Here is a 20,757-nt window from a genome sequence, read left to right as displayed (position 1 = left end):
CCCACCTCAAGAGGCACTTCTTCCAATGGGCTGTCCTTAATGTTTATTTGTAAATGATGTTAACCATTCATCTTCTTGACTTTAGCTTTAAGATTCATCTAGTATCTGTCCTGTACCTCAGTTGTTTGTCCCCCTTACCACCCTTCACCACCATTGTTCCTCCAGTGACATCTTGTTAAGGGCAAGGGAAATGTTCAGAAAATCAGATTTTCACAGACTTTAAATCTATGTCACAGTTTTTTTTAATTAAATTTTTGTAAAGAAAGAGACTAGATATGTAAATAATACTCATCTTGCCATCTCTGATGCTCCAGGTTTAGATATCCCCAGGTCTACCTGAAGGAACATAAATATGGATGACATTTACCCTCATGAATATATATAAATATACACACTCTTAAAAATATTTTTTTCAATAATTTTATCTACAAACAGAGTCTTGGTTTTGTCTCTCATGCTAGCATATTTATATTTCTAAACCTCATCTGAAATATGCATATATACACAAGAATGTGTACTTGTACATAACCTGAATATGCATATTCAATTTCATTTTAAAATATGCAAACCACTATTAATTATCTCAGTTTTCATGTGTTTATTTTCAAATACATAGATTTGCTCAAAGAAATTGACAACTTATTTCACAAGGGACTACCACATCAATAAAAGCCTTTATTCAACTTTTAGGAATCATATCCTAGCATACTTACATCTTTCAGTCTTTCTTTTCCTCACCTCTCTTCTTTACCTTCACTCAACATTGTTTTCCTTTTCTTTGGTCTCTAATACCACCCATTTCTTCCTCATTCATGACCCAAACGGGGTTCAATATGAAATATTCTTTTTGCATGATCATGTTTTACACTAAAATGAGTGTTTTGTATTCTTGTTCTTAAAGAATCTAGAATTTTCATGACATATAAGATAAATTTTATAAGTAGAGCAAGTAAGTCTTACCTTAAAGTAGCTTTGCTCTTGAATCTAGAAGATCACAAAATATGCCAGACTTCCACATTCAGTCCATCCACTGAAATAAAAGAATAGGAGAACAAAACTGTTGAGGAAAAGGAAGGAATTAAATAGAAAGAGAGGAGAAAGGAAGAAGTATAGTGAGGGAGGGCAGGGGGCATTATATGTTCCCAGTTGACTTTCTTCTCCCCTTCTGAATGAAGTGGGACTATGTGGGTTATACCTTTGAGGTACCCCCATGGATCTAACTCACTTTGATTTGATTCTACACCCCCTTTCTTGAAAGGAAAGCATATATTCTATGCTCATATTTCTGGTTGTATACACTCATTTTTATCACACCCCATTTGACATTTTAGTGATTAGGTTGGAATATTTATATGTGTGTATATATATTTAAAATGCTAATATATATTCTAATATATATATATATATATATATATATATATACATATATATGTAAAATTCTAAAAGTGGAAGTAATAGGAAGAATTGAAGACTATTGCTTCACAAGACATATTGCTCAGTTTGGAATTTCAAAACAACAATTCACTAGCTCTGGTGATCTTTATCAAGACAAATCTCAGTAACTGAATTTCTTAAATAATTATACATGCAGATAATATTATTTCAGAAAATAATTTAAAATTTAAATATTTTTCTTTCTAAATTATGCTTTATTTATAGTTAACGCTGAGAGAAATAATGTATTAATTACAGACAGAATACTCTTTGTTACATACCAATCAACATACTTAAAAGCAATAAGAACTTTAAAATTCTACATGAGTTTTGATTCCATTGGAGTTCATTTATCATGATCTTGCTAAAATCAGAAATTTAAAAAGAATGTTTCAAGAGCAATGTATAAATTGGAACCTAGAGTGGTAAACTTAAGGTAACTTCATCATGAGGAGGAGATTTTCATTAATTCTGATGACAAATGGTGGAGATTTGCCAATGAACAAAGAGAAGAGAATGATTCCAGAAAGAGGATAATTATATCAGAATGCACTCTCCTATCATTTATAATTAAAGAACCAATTAAAAATAAACAAAGGAAGAAAGGAAGAGAGGGAGGGAGGGAGGAAGAGAGGAAAAAAGACAGGCTTAAGGGGGTCTTTCAAGCTGAAATAAAAGGACTCAAAAATAATACAAATTCACATGAAAAATGAAAAGCACCATTAAATGTAATGAAATAGATAAAAATAAAAGTGTAAAAATATGCAAAAAAAAGGCAATTTAAATGCTTAGAAAAAACTGAGCTGGTGGATTTTCACTATCAACTTTATAGCTGTGTTTATGCAGCATCTTCACAGTGGTATACAAGAAGAAAAATGCCTTATAAGTTTATCTTCATGTGAATTTTAGTTAATATTAAAGAAACATACATATCTTCACTTATTTTTTTAATCAATGGCAACACATATCTTAGAGGAGTCAGGAACTAAAGCTACCAATCACATAAATGTTCCAGTAAGTCTTTACCCAATAAACTCATTCAATGAAAGTACACTAAACTCCTACTATGATCTAGTCTTAGCAAAGAACATGTAAATCACATGGAAACCATGCTTCATGCAGTATATATCTGATGGGAAGGCCATATCTAGGAAGCTGCATAAGACAAACTAAATTATATATTTAGCAAATAACTTCACATTGTGGAAACATGACATATTCTGTCAAACATGATGCATTAACAGAGAACATGAAATGGGGGCAACATTGGACAGAGGGTCATATTTTCTCTGAGTATAGATCTGAAATATAATGGATAAGTTTTTTAAAAGCTCGAATAAGAAAAGTCCATGCAGAAAAATTAGTAAGAAATATCTTAGGCATGAAAGTCAAGAAAAGCTCAAGTTATTTAAGGACATGTGGTCAACTAGTACACCAGGAACAAAACAGACATTTGAAAGAATGGTGCTATTGTGGCTGAGCAAGGACATTTGTGGAGTTCAAGGGACCACCAATGTCCTTGTTTAACTGCTCCTGTGATTGTGCAGAAAGATTTCAGATGCATGGCAGAGAATAGCAGGCATAAGTTAGAAGAGATAGGAAATGGGGAAAAGGGGACACTCTCAAGGGAGAGCAGTGAATCCTTTCAGAGAGAAGAGGTGGCACATACCTCCTTCTCTCTAGTTGTGGACCCCAGGGAAGTTGACAAAGAGTCTTGCCCAATTGTAATTTCGACTGTTGAAGGACAGCAGAATTTTGATCCAGGCTTCCAAGTCCTCACTGCACATGGTCTTACCCCATAGAGGGGAGTATTTATTACTGTAATGACATGTTAAAGATCCAAGGCAACTCTGGGTCACAGTGGCCCTTGCTGACCAGTTCTAATTTGAAAAGGTTCTTTCAAATTTTTAGGTGAGGTGTTTTTGAGTCTTGTTATCCTATCTCCCTGAGTTCTAGAATCTATTCTGTATAAAGATCCCCAAATTTCCCTCACATCAGGGTAAGCTGTGTTCTTATCAACACAGAAGAGCTTTGGGGGCCTGTATTTCTCCTGTAGATAACAGGATGTTTGCTGAGGAATATGACTTAATCCAGGTAGAGCTGCAAGTAAATTACTTTTAAAAGAAAGCATTAGAGGATCAGCAGAGGAAGCCCAGTTTATGGAATTATAAGCTTAACCTTATATTCCTACCACCCACATCTGTCTGTTACCTATCACTGTGGCCTCTGTATATTAACCCTTAAATTGTTATTTCACCACAATGGGCTGAGATAGGTTAAAATAAAGTTGGCATGTGTAAAACTCAAGTTTTTAGCATAAAATCTTTACACATAGCTCAACCAAGAATATTTTGAGTCATTTATGGTCTACCTGTGATGCATATCCAGTAAAATTGTACCCATATCTGCAGCCATCAGTAAAACAAATCTGAAACTATAAAGACCAAGGACTTAAAGGACTCTCAGAGTGCTACAACCAAAACATTCCTTCACAATGTGGCTAAGCCATTACCTACACATACAAGCCTCCTTTTTGTCCTAGAGTTCTTGGCCTTTCTTCTTTATATTCCCAGTTGGCTATAACTTCTAGATGGTCCAATGCAAAGAAACTTCCTCCCCTTACTCATCAACATGCAAACCTGTCAATGTATAACCCAAATAAATCCTGTCTATGCCAAAGTCACCTGAAGGTAAAATAGTTTTGCTTGATCACCCCCCCCAAATTTCTCTGACCCTCTACAATGTCACATGCTATTAGGTTAAATCTGTAGGCATTTGTTAATTACATTGGTCTGATATAAAAGTTAAATAGACCTTCTCTATTATAATTTAGATGCCAAAAAGTTATTATCAAAAGTAGATCTCTTAATTCAGTTTCCAAAGTGGAAAGATGGGCTTCAATTGCCTTATATATTTATATTTTTAAGAGTAATATTACCTAGTAACTTGGAGTCATTCTAGATCTTTAAACTGAAAGCAGTTTAGCTCCATGGCTCCTGGAGAGACTGTACTAACATTCCTAAGAAGTGGATGAGAATAATCCCCTTTTGGTTTGCATAAAGGGGTGGATGAGGAGGGAATGGTCTCCTTTACTTTTGTAAGCAGAGAAAAACCATTTCCTCCTACATATTCTGCCTATTGACTGTCTAGATGTTTGAGTAGGAAAGTAATCTGAATTTCACACCACTTAGATCAGCAACTATGGTAAAGGGAAACTGATTTTCTTATGGTTGCAATGAGTAAATTAATATAAATCTAACCATAGTCTGTCTACATTGCATAACACCTGCTATTCACACTCGGAGTAAAATTTAGTAAAGGTGAGAATACCCACAAGGTTATAATCACTTGAGAATGGAAAAGATAGTTTAGGCACATGCAAGAATCTGATGTTGTATCTCTTGCTGGCTGAGGCAGAGAAGATGAGGAATGGATTGCTGAAGATGCAGTACAGAAAAGAACAAGCTTGGAAAGATATGAAACAGCAGGTAGGGAACTTTCTGACCTAAACACGAAAGAGTTTAAGTTAGAGATGGAATCTAGGGAAAAGATGTGAGAAGTTACCAGCAATTAAACAGTGAATAGGATCTTTGGGGGTGGTAGAGAGATAATTATTTTGTGGTATTGGATATTGAACCCAGGGCATTATGTATGCTAGGCAAGCACTCTGCCACTGAGCTACACCTCTAGCTCTTTTTATTTTTTATTTTGAGGTAGGGAATTGATAAATTATCCAAATTCATCTCAAACAATTCTCCTGAGCCAATCTCCTGAGGTGGTAAGATGACATGTATGCATACCCATGCCCAGCTAAAGAGAAAAAGTAAATAAAAGAACTAAGTAGTTGAAAATCTGAGGAATTCATATAAGAACAATTTTTGAGAAGATTAAATGGGCCAGCAGCAGATATGTACAAAAGGGGAATTGTTTCTTAATTCATATCTGGAAGACAGATTGTTGGTGACAAATCATGAAAACACAGGCAGTGACAGTCCATCTGTAACCTTAAAATGAGTAAGGAGCTGAGAAAGCATGGGCAAGGGAGATGGGAAGAGCATCAGCAGCAGAAGCACAGGCAAACCGTACAAAAATGCAGATTCACTGAGACTCGAGGAAAATAAAGGATGAAGTGGACAGCTGAAAGTTTTGCAAGAGCGGTTGGTTTACCCAGATTGTAAAGGCATTCCTTTCACTTGGATGGTATCACTGTAAATGTGGATTTAAGCATTTTGTATCAGATGGAGTATAGACCTTATTTCAGGCATACAATATTCTTTGAATCTTTCTGAAATATTTGCATTGGTTACTGGCATTACCTTTATTAGCTATAGCATTCTCAACAAATTTTAAGTCAATTGTTCTTCCTTTTTTCTCATCCATTTAATTTTAATTTGTATTCCAAAGCCAGGTAAAGATTAAGTGAGGGAAAAAAATTTAAATACTAATCCTAAGGTCTAGCAAATGGTGGTCTCAGAACATAAATAGGACCCCTTTTTTGTGTATGTGGGGGGTTCTAAAGTATTATATATTTTCTGATACATTCAACAAATATATTCCATATTAAAGCATTCAGCTGACCCTTGGAAATAATGCTTTCATTAATTATCTTAAGGGACAATTCAGAATTACTCCACCTCAAAGTAATTTAGGTCTTGTAGTTTGGGAAAAGGACCTTTATCCCCAGAAGGCCATCAATCATATATATCCTTTAACTAAGTGGAATCTATAGTCAGCCATAACTCCAGCTCCTGTTATCTGAGCATGCTTTGCATTTGCTCCTTATAGGGGTGGCTCTCTGTAGGACTGTCAACTTTGGGTTTGGTTTGGGTGAGTGAAGGCAGAGACCCCAAACACAAAAAGAGAGAAGGGAGCTGTATTCAAGTATGTGCACTGACAAAATTATGAGATTCTCAAAAAGGTAATTTCCAACTTTTTGAACATCCATGGTAAAGTTAAGGATAAATATCACAGATACATGATAATAAATATTAGGAAAAAAAGAGGTAGGGAAAGGGAAGTTAATGAAAATGAGTTTTTTATCAAATTATGTTATGTGTATATGCAAATATGACCTAATGAATGCCACTAATATGCATAATTATAATATAATGGCCATCAACAGAGTATGAGAGCAAAGGTACAATGTTTCAAAGAAGCACAGTATGTTCAGAGAATAGTTAGAAATTCAGTATTATCCAGTGGAAGGTAAAGAAAGAGTAGTTGTCTAGAAGGTTGGAAAATGGCTTATTTTGTTTTTTAATGTGCAGCTCCAAGTTTGTTGTGTCTTTTCTCAGTCACCTTAGTGGAATCACATTACCTTCAGAATAATGAAGACATGAACTCTTTCCAGTGCTTGATTAATTAAATTCATCTTTGTGTCAGGTGATATTCTAATTTGTTGGCATGCTTTAGTTAATTAATTTTCCCAGAAACTTTTGCTTTTCCCACTGCACAGACTGGGAAGCTAAGGAATGAGATATAATTAACATGTAGAGAGCAACATGAAGGAGATAAATGCATTTAGTAAGCACATAGGAAGAACATATTCTGGGAATAAAAACAATTATAAGGAAGAAAAGGAAAAAACTGAAGAGACAGCATTGCTGGTATGATTTGATACATTTTAAGGTTTAATGAACTTTATAGCTTATAAGCAATATATCATAGTAATTGAATAGAATTGTGTAAATAATCATTTTAAAAAACCCAGAACAGACTAGGATAATTCCTAAATAACATTGGCAGTATTTCTAATCAAGCATGCAATTGGTTTAACATTCTCCATATTTACTCAAAAATATTGGCTAATGTGAACATATTTGCAATTGTGGTATAACTGGCCAGACCTTGCAAGCTACACTGGGGTAAAAAGAATTCATCATGTAAAACTCCATTATTATTAAACTCAAAATATTCCTTGTTACCTAGTCAGTAGCATATAGAGTATGATGATAAGACTAAACCTAATTTTTAGAAGGACATAAAGGAGCCTGCAACTTACCTAAACATATTTCAAAATTATATTCTAATAACTTTTTTTTCTGGGTGACCAGGGATTGGACTCAGTGGCACTCAATCTCTGAGCCACATTTCAGTCCTTTATTCTATTTTATTTAGAGACAGGGTCTCACTGAGTTGCTTAATGTCTTGTTGTTGCTGAGACTGGCTTTGAAATCATGATCCTCCTTCCTCAGTCTCCTGAGCCACTGGCATTACAGGACTGCACCACTGTGCCTGATGTATTTTAGTAATTTTTATACATAGTACAAAATTAGAGATAATGCTGATGGAATTAAAGGTCTAAACAGTGATAAATGCAAAAAATTAATTTCAAATTGTTACTTAAAATAATATAATTTGTCAAGTTGAAGAGCCAAGCCAAGTATTTTTTTTTCCTTCTTTTTAACTACACAGAGTAATGGGGTTCATTGTGTTATATTCACATATGCAAGCAAAATAAAGGCGATGTTTAAATATTTGCTTAAATCATGTTCTGAAAAGTGACTTAAAGTAATGTAAACTACTGAAAGTTTAAAGGTGACTATATATTTAATGTTCGCCACAGAAAATATTGTATTCAGAAAAGCAAAAACAACATGAGTTCTGAAGGTATGAATTGTGTTAGAGTTCTTATTTCTCAGTCACTCTGTGATGCTATTCCTTTTCTGTAACATTGTAGGCTGTTATTTGAATTGGTACAATTTTTTAAAATTAATTAATTTATTTTTTACAATTTGTTATTCATGACAGCAGAATGCATTTCAGTTCATAGCACACAAATGGAGCACAATTTTACATTTCTCTGGTTGTACACAAAGTAGAATCACCCCATTAGTGTCTTCATACATGTACCTAGGGTAATGATGTCCATCTCATTCCACCATCTTTTCTACCCCCATGCCCCCTCCCTTCCCCTTCCTTCTCTTTGCCCTAACCCTAAAGTTCCTCCATTCCTCCCATACCCCCACCCCCAATATGGATCAGTATCCACTTATCAAAGAAAGCATTCAGGGATTGTCTTACTTCACTTAGCATGATATTCTCCAAATCCATAAATTTACCTGAAAATTCCTTGATTTTATTCTCTTTTAATACTGAGTAATATTCCATTGTGTATATATACCTCAGTTTCTTTATCCACTCATCTATTGAAGGACATCTAGGTTGGTTCCACAATTTAGCTATTGTGAATTGTGCTGCTATAAACATTGATGTGGCTGTGTCACCATAGTATGCTGTTTTTAAGTAGTGTGGATATAATCCAAGGAGTGGGATACTAGAGTCAAATGGTGGTTTCATTCCAAGTTTTCTAAGGAATCTCCATACTGCTTTCCAAATTGGTTGCATCAATTTGCAGTCCCATCAGCAATGTAAGAATGTGCCTTTTTCTACCAGCAAGATAAAAGTATGCCTTTTCCCCACATCCTCACCAAAATTTATTGTTGCTTCCATTCTTAGTAATGGACATTCTGACTGGAGTGAGATAAACTCTTAGAGTGGTTCTTATTTGCATTTCTCTAATTGATAGAGATGTTGAACATTTTTTCATATATTTGTTGATCAATCATATATCTTCTTCTGAAAAGTGTCTGTTCACTTCCATTTATTGATTGGGTTATTTGGTTTTTTTACTGTTAAGTTTTTGAATTCTTTATGTATCCTGGAGATTAGTGCTCTATCTGATGTGCATGTGGTAAAAATTTGCTCCCATTCTGTAGGCTCTCTATTCACCTCACTGATTGTTTATTTTGCTGAGAAGAAGCTTTTCAGTTTGAAACCATCCCATTTATTGATGCTTTATTTTATTTCTTAGACTTTAGAAGTCTTGTTAAGGAAATAAGGGCTTAATCTGACATGATGAAGATTTGGGCATTCTTTTTCTTTTATTAGGCTCAGTGTCTCTGGTTTAATTCCTAGGTCCTTGATCCACTTTGAGTTGAGTTTTGTGCATGGTGAGAGATAGGGGTTTAATCTCATTTTGATGCATATGGATTTCCAGTTTTCCCAGCACAATTGTTGAAGAGACTATCTTTTCTCCAAAATATTTTTGGTGCCTTTATCTAATATGAGATAACTATATTTATGTGTGTTTGTCTCTGTGTCCTCTATTCTGTACATTGGTCTACAAGTCTATTTTGGTGCCAATACCATGCCATTTTTGTAACTATTGCTCTGTAGTATAGTTGAATTTCTGGTATTGTGATGCCTCTTGCTTCACTTTTCTTGCTAAGGATTGCCTTTGGTTATTCTGGAAAACAATATTCAGCTTACCTATTTCTCCAAATTAAAATTGACACATGAAAAGTTGCAAGGACAGTGTCCTTTTCATGTTAGGAACAACTAAATATCATTATCTTTTCTTATTTTGTATATGAATGCAATAAACTGTGATCATACCAATAGTGAAATTATCAAAAGAGTACTAGGTGACTAGAGTAATCTCTATTGTGACTAACATGTTCAGATACTGTTAAGGTGCTATTTCAAAATCCCAAATACAACTTTGGGTCTTTTTGAAGCAAAGACAAAGGATGTATTCTGGCCACGCTCAAGGGAGCAAAGAAGCAGAGAGTTCTGCAGCCCAAGGCATTGAACATTGGTGGGAAGCTACTTAAAAACAGAAAAACCATAAAAAATGGGGGGCATGAGAGGTAAGTAGAATCATAAGACACATTTCATAGAGTCAAAAGCACCAAGTTAAATACATTCTCAGAATTTACACATTTTTATACCAACTCAGGAAGCAAGCTAGAGTAAGCTCCATAGTTTAAAGACATTGTGGTCAGGAATGCAGTTGGTGGAGGTGGAGATGCCAGTTCTATGCAAGTGGCCACATGAGGAAAGGGGAGCCAACTTCACCCAGGGTGACATGTCTGAACAAAATGGGGTCTTCTATGTGCTAATTTTTAAATTAGCATATAACAATACACATGATGTAAGTTAAGAGGTACAAGGCAGATGGGAGAATGTGTAGAAATGTGTAGGAAGGAAACTCAGATTTCTGAAAATTAAACATAAAATAAGTGGGTGTTTTCATTTGAAAAAGAATTTGGTAGAAACATGCATGTTACTCTCAACTGTTGAATCCATTAAGCCTGTGGAGTTCCAAAGGTTTAGGGTCATATTCCCCAAGGGTCCTGTGTATAGTTTCTGAGAAATACTAGGAAAAACAAATATGCAGTGGTCCCTCTACAAAATGAATAACCTTACCTGAGAGTACTCAAATGTCAGCTAGAAAATTGTCTTTCAGGATTATACTAAAAATAAGAAAATGGGATAGAGGATTTCTAAGACCCTTTTCATTTATAAAACCTTATATTAAAAGTTAATTTGGCTTATGATTAAAACAAACTAAAATTCAGAGAGAATTATTCATTTTTTATTTTATTGTTCACAGATAATTAGCAATGATTTTAAAGGAAATTTACCAAATTCTTGACTAGTGCAGCTAGTACTTTTTGTCTGGCTGCATGTTTTTTTGTTAGTGCCATTAAGTCTTTTTTATTTTTTTCCCACTCTAAATTCAGAAAGCTTTCTAATGTGATGGTTTGGAATCTTCCAAACACGTTTTTCATTTGTTTTCAGACTTATGGTAATGACTTTGGCAGAACACTGTTGCCTTTGGAGGACTCTTTCACAGAAGACAGAGGGCAGCTGCACCATGGAACCAGCCAATAAGTCCGAAATATCTCCAAGCAGCTTCTTGCTGATGGGCATCCCAGGGCTAGAGCACTTGCACGTCTGGATTGGGATTCCCTTCTGCTCCATGTATGTGGTGGCTGTGGTGGGGAACGTGACCATCCTGGCTGTGGTGAGGGCAGAGCGAAGTCTCCACGAGCCCATGTTCCTGTTCCTGTGCATGCTCTCAGTGACTGACCTGGTGCTGTCCACGTCCACGCTGCCGCGCATGCTCTGTCTCTTCTGGCTGGGAGCCCACCACATTGCCTTTGATGCTTGCCTGGCTCAAATGTTCTTCATCCACAGCTTTACTGCCATGGAATCAGGCTTCTTCTTGGCCATGGCCATTGACCGGTACGTGGCCATCTGTGACCCACTGCATCACGCCACTGTTCTCACCCACAGTCGCATTGCCAAAATGGGAGCTGCTGTGCTGGTGAGGGGAGTAGCCTTCTTTTCCCCACACCCCATCCTGCTCAAGCAGCTCCCCTACTGCAGGACTCGAATCATCGCACATACCTACTGTGAGTTCATGGCTGTGGTGAAGCTGGCGTGTGTGGACATAGGAGCCACCAAGCGTTACAGCCTCAGTGTAGCATTTGTGATTGGTTCCTGTGATTGTTTCTTCATTGCTTTTTCTTATGCTCTAATCCTCCATGCAGTCTTTCGTCTTCCCTCCAGAGAAGCCTGTCTGAAAGCTCTGGGCACATGTGGCTCCCATGTCTGTGTCATCGTTGTTTTCTACTCTACTGCTGGCTTCACTTTCCTGACTCATCGCTTTGGACACAATGTGCCCCCCCAGGTTCACATCTTCATTGCAAATATATACCTTGTGGTACCCCCCTTCCTGAACCCCATTGTTTATGGTATTAAGACAAAGAAAATTCGAGAGCATGTTCTTAGTTCTCTAAGGGTAAAACTTTCCTGATTACACTGAAACTATTTGCAAACATAGTAACAGATAAAGAAGGAAACAGAATAAATAATTGATCCTTTTATCATATCTGATATTAAATATTCTTTTAGTGGAAATCAGATACTTCATTAGATCATATTTGGAAACAATGAATACATGTTATATAAATTCCTTTATATTATGAAACTAACAGTTTTGCAGTTTTGATATTTGTTGTGTGCTCCTGAACTTATTTAGAGTTTAATGCACATTGAGCAAATATCCGGTTTATTGATGGTACCAATTGAATGAGATAATGTAATTAATGGGCTCCAATTGAGGGGTTTTTCTTTAAAAATATATATATATATATATATATATATATATATATATATATATATATATATATATATATGATGGTTTTCCAATTAAGGTTTTTTTTTTTTCAAATTTGAAAACTATTCCATAAAATTAACCTGTCAAATATTCCCAACATTTCTGTCAATTATTCTGTCCTAAAGACAAAAATGGAAGAAGTGTGGTTTCCTTTCTATCTCCTTCTTCCTTCAGCTCCATTAAATACCACTGTTTGGCCTTCTGCTTCCCAGGAGGACAACTTCAACAATTTCTACTGAAGTTTGCAAAGCAGTAGTTTTTAATTGCTATTTCAAGTCCAAATCTGTGTCATAAACCATGAATTATAACCATGCTCTAGAAAGCAAATTATAATTTATGAAGCACTTTATATAAGCATCTTTACTGTTTTGCAAATTAAACTCTCTTTAGAAGTTTATTTTATGGTGGTAAAAACATTTTATGTGAGGTCTACCCTTTAGATGCATGCTACATAATACAGTACCTGTGGATAGCAGTACTTACTATACAGTTCACCAACTAAACTGTTAACCTCCTTGAAATAACTATTGCTCTTTGTACTCCCCACATTTGTCTTTTTGATAGGAGGTGACTGAAACATGAGGTTAAAAAGACAATTCTATAAATGGGCCCAATGTGCTAACCCCCATATGCTTTCTTTTCCAGGATGCAATTTACATGCATCCCTGCCTGGTTTAAGTGAATAGGCTAGGTCACATTCCTCAGCAAACTACCTGTTATCTGCACGAGAAACTCAGGCCTGAAATAATAAGAAATAAGAGGAACCCACGTTAACCTGGAGAGGGAGAATTTTGTGACTCTTTTCATAGACCTGATCCTAAAACTCAGGGAGATAAGGATAATTCCTCCTGTTAAAAAAAAATCTGTAAGAATTTATAGTTAAGAATCCAATTAGAACTTGTCAACATGGCCAATGTGACCTAGAGTTGTCATGGCAGTGGGCCTTGAAAGTTTGATGCCATCTTGCTGTTAGTCAAAAGTCAGGAGGTGAATCTGGGCAGGATTCTCTAGTAACTTCTCTGCAATCTCCTATAAAACTGTAGCAGAGGAGAGGCACATTGTCCCTTTCCTTTCTGAGAAGACCCACTCTCTCTTTAGATGTCCACTTTCCCTTTTCCTATCCGTTCAATAAACTCATTCCTGTTAATCTGAGTGACATGTCTGATAGCTTTATGACTTGATCCCCAGAATGAGGGTTTGATGGGGGAGAGGATTCTTCATGCTGCTTCCTTTTCTGTAACAATTTGAATTGAGCCAAATTTAATATGCAGCCTTGAAATTACTTAATTATTTCGTTACTGTTTCTTCACCCAACCAATCACCAACATGTCCCTGCACATTCCTACTTCCTTTTTTCCTACCTCACAAGTGTATGCATCTCTAAAAAGTTTTAGCCTTTTTAGTTCTAACTTCTCTGTTTTTCAAATTGCTTGGAAACTGGAACTGAAGTCATCTTTTTCAAACAGACACCTCCTTTCATCCAGTTAAAATCTTCAGCATCCCGTTCCTCAAGGTAGATGTGAACTCCTTATTGTAATCATTGCCCGACTAGATACCAGTGTGAAAAGAGTCAGGAGCTCTCTTCTCAACAAATCACAGGACAGGCATATCAATCCAATCCAACACTATTGCTTTGCTTCCAAAAAACTCACATTACTTAGTAATCTGTCTGTGTTTCTGATATCTGGAAGACATTTCCCTCAGTCTTTCTTAGTTAAAAATTCTTCCCAGCTCAAAAAACACTTCTTTCAATAGCTGTCCTTACTTCCTGCCTTCACATATCAACCAACCCTTTTACATATTCATAGATTCATCTATGACCTATCCCATACCTCAGTTGTTTGTTTCTAGACTTGCCATTGTTCCCATAGTGACATGTTTTAAGGGTAGAGCCATTCCCAGAGATTCTGTTTTTTCAGAGGCTTTAAATCCTGTCATAGTTTTATGTTGTTGTTGTTGTTGTTGTTTGTTTTGTTTTTTGTTTTAAAAGTTTCTAAACAATTCAAACACCATGGATCTACTTACCCACACAAACATGCACAAATACATATTTTTCTTTCCTACACATATTTCTAAGTCATTTTTTATCTATAAACAATCTGTTGGCTCTGTCTCTCTTTCTTTCATGTTTTCCCAGTACATTCATGTTCTTCACCTGAGCTATGCATACATATACACAAATTGCATATGTTTATATATTAGATATGCATATTAAAGTGTTCCAACAAATCTCACAGCCTGTAGATGCCACTTTCCATGTACATAAATTTACTTAAATAAATTGTCAATTGTTGGGTTACAGTGCTAGGCCAGCTATGCCTGACATATGTTATTGTCCATTTCAGTGATTCCCAATGCCACACATTTCTTCCTCATTCATGATTAATATCACATGGTATAAAATATTCTCCTTGAATTATGAATACTTTGTTCTTGTTTTCATAGAATCTAGAATGTGTGGCATGTAAGTTTGATGAATGTTTATACAATGGGTAAGTCTCATTTTAAAATAGCTTCTCTCTCAAAAAACAGAAAGATCATAAAAATACACAGGCTTATACATTCGGCCCATCCACCAAAATAAAAGAATAAGAGAATGAAAGAAGGGAAGAAAAGAAGGGGTGAAATTGAGAGAAATAGAGTGGAACAAGGAGAGAGGGTAGAAAGAAGCACTTTGTTTTAGCTGATTTTTCTCTCCATCTTCTGATAGTGAAGTGTCATCAGCTGTATTTCTAAGTTTTATTTAAAAGATGTTCTTTTACCTTCAGCAGACCAATGTGTTCCTTGAATATAGTCTCCTTCTCAATTATTATGCTTACCTTTTTCAGAAGTATAAACAACTTCAGGGTTTAGAGTTTGGGTTGGCTATAATCAATTGAATATTCTCTTGAGTTTGGTCATATGCCTGCATGATGGGAGGGGGAATGGGGCTGGAATCACTTGAGTGTCTGAGGAGGATAAGTATTCAGTATGACATCCTCACTGATAAGCCTGGGTCCTTTGAATTCCTTGCCATTGTTTCTCCCTCATAATAGCCTTGTTTTCTTACATGGTATTCCAGGACTTCAGTAGGTAAAAGATTCAAGTGCTAGACCAGCTTTGCCCAACATACAAAACCCTTAGCATCATTTCCACAGTATTCTACTGCTCAAAGCAATCAAAGAATCTGCTCATATTCAGAAAATGGGAAGTAGACTCCCTTCTTGATGGTTACATTGCAGAACGATGTGGTTTGAAAAATACTGTTGTGAAAAACAGTGCCATAGATCCCTTTCTGCCTACATGAATTCATGTCCCTTTCATGGGGTGTTCTTTAACAAATATTGAGTTAAGATAATCCATATCAAATAAAATGAATAAATGGTAAATGGCAAAACAGATGTGTCAATTTTGTATATGAGACTATGGCAGGAGGATTGAAACTATCCTCCACTGGTATATTCTATTCTTCAAAGAGAATTACTTTATATTATCGAGAAATCTAACTCTCTTGATCTATTGTTTGTGTATCTTTCTATAAAAGGATATAAATGGAATTCTATTTTGTATACAAAGTATACAAAACAATTTTAATTAAAAATATTTAGTCTAGGATAAGAAGGTGATCCAATATGACTCAGTATTGCAGATAAGATTACAAAAATAAAGGTCCTCTGACCACTATCTTATGTCCCTGGAAAACTAAGGATGACATAATTTTTAGTTTAAAAAAAAATTCTATAACAAAACACCACTTTCCACTGAATCTGGTTACCTGTGGAATCTTTACTGGAAATATGGTGTTTCTCTTACACTTCTAAACAGCTGGCACTTTAATTTAGATTACTTAACGCAAATATTAGACTTCTTAGTATCTAATGCCCAAATATTAATTCTTTTACAAAGATAACTTCACAGGGATTGGGAGTTCTTTGCCACCGTACAATCTATGATGTATCCAACAGATTCCACTACTTTGTTATCTTCCCCATGAAATGATGAAGGAAATTCAGAGAATAAACTCCTGCCTCCATATTTTTGTAGTGTGTTTTCCTAGTAAATACTTTTTTAAAAAAATTTTTTTGGTGCTTTTTAAAAATTGCTCATATTCTCTCAGACTAATTTAGGAGTTGCTTGTAGACAATTCCTGGTCATGCCAATGATTTCCCGTGACTCTGGTATAAGACCTTTCTCTGGTTTGTGGAGTAAGACCTACACAACTGCAATGTTGGGAATATGATATCCTAGGAGGTACCATCTGACAATCAAGAATGGGATCACTGAATAAATATCTCATATTTCTAGCCACTCTGTAGGCCAATGTGGAGTCCTATTTCTTATGTTTTTTTCCAAGTATCCCTAGCAAGAGAGAGCTCTTATAATCCATAGTAGTTACTTATTCAGTAGTAGATATTTATTGGCTTTCCCCCATTACTGTCTTGCTTGCTCCTGCTTCCACAAGATTTTTCTTGAATCCATTTCCAAAATGTACTATTTACACCCAAATTCTTGCTTTGGTTTGCTTTGTGTGGACACTTGATAGGAGACCCTTGTCATTAATCGTCTGTTTTAGATTGAGACCATAAGGTAAACTTTGATTTTCCTTTCTTATTCTAGATTATAATATAAGCCATTAAAATTACCATCAAAAAGGGAGGGAAAAAACCACTATAGTGAGTGGAGAGACCAAATGAGTTGCTATAGTGTTCGTGTGGTGGTAGTCATGGTGGTGTATATGCACTCAAGTAACAGAGGCTCTGGAGAGGAAGGTCTGACATGACATGGAGACTAAGGAGGATAGGGTTAAACTTCAATGTCTTGGGTTTTCTTCACCAGCTTCTAAATCCTTTTGATCCATAAGGATAAGAACATGTGAGGAGACAATGCCACAGGTTCCTCATCACAGTCTTTCATTAATTTAATTGATTGGGTCTTAAAACTCTTGAAATTATCTCCTAATTACCTTTTGGTAAAAAATAAGTTTATTAAGAATTTCAACACAAAGGCAGATAATGGGCTTCATCCAAGGACATCAGAGGCAATTCTGGCCTGAGAAGTTGAATTGTTTGCTCGCCCATAAAATCACTTCATTTTTGCAGGTAAATAAAACAGAATATTAGCTAACTGGAATATTAATACATAATCCCCTGCTGCAGAATGATTTGTATGTTTTGGTCACTGATGGAGAGATGAAACTGTTTTTCTTGATTTGTATATATAAATCATACCTATACATCTATGGGAATTATAATGATAAAAACTGAATTTAAATAATGGTAAATAATATTTCATCATCTGAATAAAATGTTTTTATTCAAATATCACACTTCCCATGACTATGTCTATGAGGTCTTCTACTATTTCTTAAATTTTACATTAGTTGCTCCTCATATGAAATTATTTTTTTTTTACCATAGCCTAACTAAAATTAAAATACGTTTGTACGATATTCTTATATCATCACTATAGAATCAAAGAATATGTTCTTGGGTCACATTCAAAAGATAAATACCTTTAACATTACAGAAATACTCAATAGATATATGAATAGGAAGGAATAAAAAAAAAAGAGGAAATAAGGATGGAAAGAAGAAAGACAAAAAGAAAGATCAGAAAAGAAAAAGGGATAAATGGAGGGATGATAAGAATTTATGAGACACATACAAACTTTTTTGCCAGGTTTATCTCCTGTTCTGACTGTTCATCTTTGTAATATAAATTTTTAGGGGGCATTGTAATGTAAATATTTCACAAATATGGCCACATATAGTTCACCTTAAACAGGCACATTTATAGTTTTCCTCTGACATATTACCTGTTGGCTCATTGCTTGGTGGCAGACTTCAGAACAAACATCTGAGCAACCCTTCTGCGGATCTCCCTGGTCTTCACACCATAGACAATGGGGTTGAGGGCAGGGGGCACAAGCAGATAGATGGTGGACAAGAGGATGTGGACATAGGGTAATACATGACCAAAACGGTGACTGAAGAAGGAAAAAAAGGCAAGGATATAAAACTCCAGGAAGACGATGATATGAGCAGTACACGTGTTGAATGCTTTGATTCGTACCTCTTTCTGGGGAAGATGAAAAACAGCTTGAAAAATCAGAATGTAGGAGATGAAGACAAAGATCATGTCAAAACCTAGAATTGCAAAAGCCACAAAGAGCCCATATGATTTGTTAATATGGACATCTTCTGCAGCCAACTTGACTACAGCCATGTGCTCACAGTAAGAATGGACAATAACCAGAGAGTGGAAAAAATTCAGTCTTTTGAGTAGAATGGGTAAAATACCAACAAGCACTGTTGCCCGAATTGCCACCATCAGCACCACTTGAGTTAGAAAGAAAGGTGTGAGAATGGATGTGTGGCGCAAAGGATTACAGATGGCAACATAGCGGTCAAAGGCCATGGCCAACAGGATGCCAGACTCCATGCCCTGCAAGGCGTGAATGAAGAAGAGCTGGGTGAGGCAAGCATCAAAGGCCATGGAGTAAGAATCAAACCAGAAGATGGCCAACATCTTAGGAGCAATGGCCACACAGAGACCCAGGTCAGTTGCTGACAATACGGCCAGGAAGATGTACATTGGTTGGTGCAGACTGCGTTCTATAGGGATAATGATTAGCAAGAAGGTGTTCCCCAGGAGAGCCACCAGACATACACCAAGGAAAGGAAATCCAATCCCAAACTGCACATGCTGTAGTCCAGGGATACCAATCAGGACCACTGTCTTTGGGTTCAGATATGACATGTTGGTGGATCCCATGGGACTGCTAAGACTTCTAATCATCATTTATTCTCTTACCTATCAGAGAAAAATCATTAATGGGAAGGAAGAAGGTCACTCCTTTATATTTCCTCTAGGAATAGGATAAATATGGATGAAAATGCCACCACATGACTTTAAATCTTTGGGCATTAATTTAGGTCAATATGAGAATAGTGTTCTTGGATATTGTTTTAAAAAGCCAATGTGTATGGTATGCGCATGAATAAATGTATCACACTGAAACCCATTATTCTTCATAATTAATATGCATTAATAAAAAGCCAATGTGATATTTGTGGCTGAGGAATGTGATCCAGTGTTCATCCCCTGGAAAGTGTCTAAATGAAAATTATGATTCAAAAATAATTGATTCTACTAGGCTTTGGAGTCTTCTCAAAATGTCACAAAGGCAATTATAAAATTTTTTCCATATCCATCTCCAAACCCCAGACATATATCATATTAAGTTAAATCCCCTTGCAACCTTTGAAGTTGTAGTATAGATTCTCAGTCTCATAACATTATTCCATCCACTCAAAGCTCAGAATCTTCAGGTAGTCTTAGCCTTGCCCAATTTTCCCATGTTCTCTAGATTAGGGTGAACAATACCTTCTCCCACATTTTAGGAATTGCTCCTCAGATCAGGAAACAGAATATTGTTCTTTCAACAATATTGAATGTTTACCTACATGTATGTTAATTCTCCAGGCTTTTGTAGGCATTATGCAGGAGTTACTCTTTTACTAGTAGCTGTTGAGCATGTTCAAGTCACTGAGTTAATTCCAGTTCATGAATGTAAGCAGAATAGGGTGGGAGGTGAAGTCCATATTCACAGATCTTAGAGGAGATAGCAAGTTGAAGAGATTGATAAGAAATCTATTGAATAAAAAAAGGATCATAAATTAGGATAAGATGTAGCTCACAAAACCTAGCCTGTTGGATAACCTCATAGCTTAAGTATTTTGATATTACTGTGCCTCAGATGAATAAAGAATGGTGCTCTGCTGTTTATAATGGAGCTCAACCTAACTTAGGCTCCTCTTTTCATTGTATTTTTACCAGTTAACAGTGAATATAATTTGTTTGGGTACTGGGGATTGAACTCAGGGGCACTCAACCACTTTGCCACTTTGAATATATTGTCCCACTTCACACCTGCCCAAATATCTGATATTTTATAATTTTCTTGTTCTCTTTCTTTTGAAAATTCCTAACTAAAGTTTATATAACAACCTTATATAACCTCTCATTTAATTTTTTCATTAACCATTTCACAAGCTGAAAAATCATACAAACATCTTATTCCATCTTCCTTATGATTGTATCATAACAAGATATATTGATTGAATAGAGAGTATCACTCTAAATAGGATTTTATGTATTTTTATTAAAAGAAATCTAAAGAGATTACTTATGTAAAATTTTGGAAAATAATAGAACAAGTTACAGTAAGTAGGAATACATACATACATGAGTATAATAACAAACTCCCCAACATTAAAAATATAAAATGTTTTTGTAGTTGATGGAGAGTAGGAGGTCCTGCTAACTGAACTCTGTATTTGTAAACATCAGATATAAAACATTCTAAATTTTGT

The 20,757-nt window shown here is 35.6% G+C and overlaps 1 protein-coding gene across 1 annotated transcript in view; it reads left to right on the top strand.

Annotated features, from left to right (window-relative positions):
• Positions 1 to 11,095: 11,095 nt before the first annotated feature.
• The window catches only part of LOC308641722 (uncharacterized protein), a gene marked incomplete at both ends in the record, with an annotated part of 31,362 nt that continues 21,700 nt past the window's right edge, over positions 11,096 to 20,757 (top strand). The window contains 4 exons of the mRNA XM_081280336.1: positions 11,096 to 12,025; positions 14,849 to 14,895; positions 18,223 to 18,345; positions 18,766 to 18,940. Of these exons, the coding sequence (XP_081136462.1) occupies positions 11,096 to 12,025; positions 14,849 to 14,895; positions 18,223 to 18,345; positions 18,766 to 18,940 (1,275 nt within the window). The remainder of the gene's footprint in view (positions 12,026 to 14,848; positions 14,896 to 18,222; positions 18,346 to 18,765; positions 18,941 to 20,757) is intronic.

The sequence above is a fragment of the Spermophilus citellus genome (genome assembly GCF_964194105.1).
Source record: "Spermophilus citellus genome assembly, chromosome: 2".
Lineage (NCBI taxonomy): Eukaryota > Metazoa > Chordata > Mammalia > Rodentia > Sciuridae > Spermophilus > Spermophilus citellus.
The sequence above is the reverse complement of the archived record's forward strand: the minus strand, read 5'-3'. Positions and strand labels throughout refer to the sequence as shown.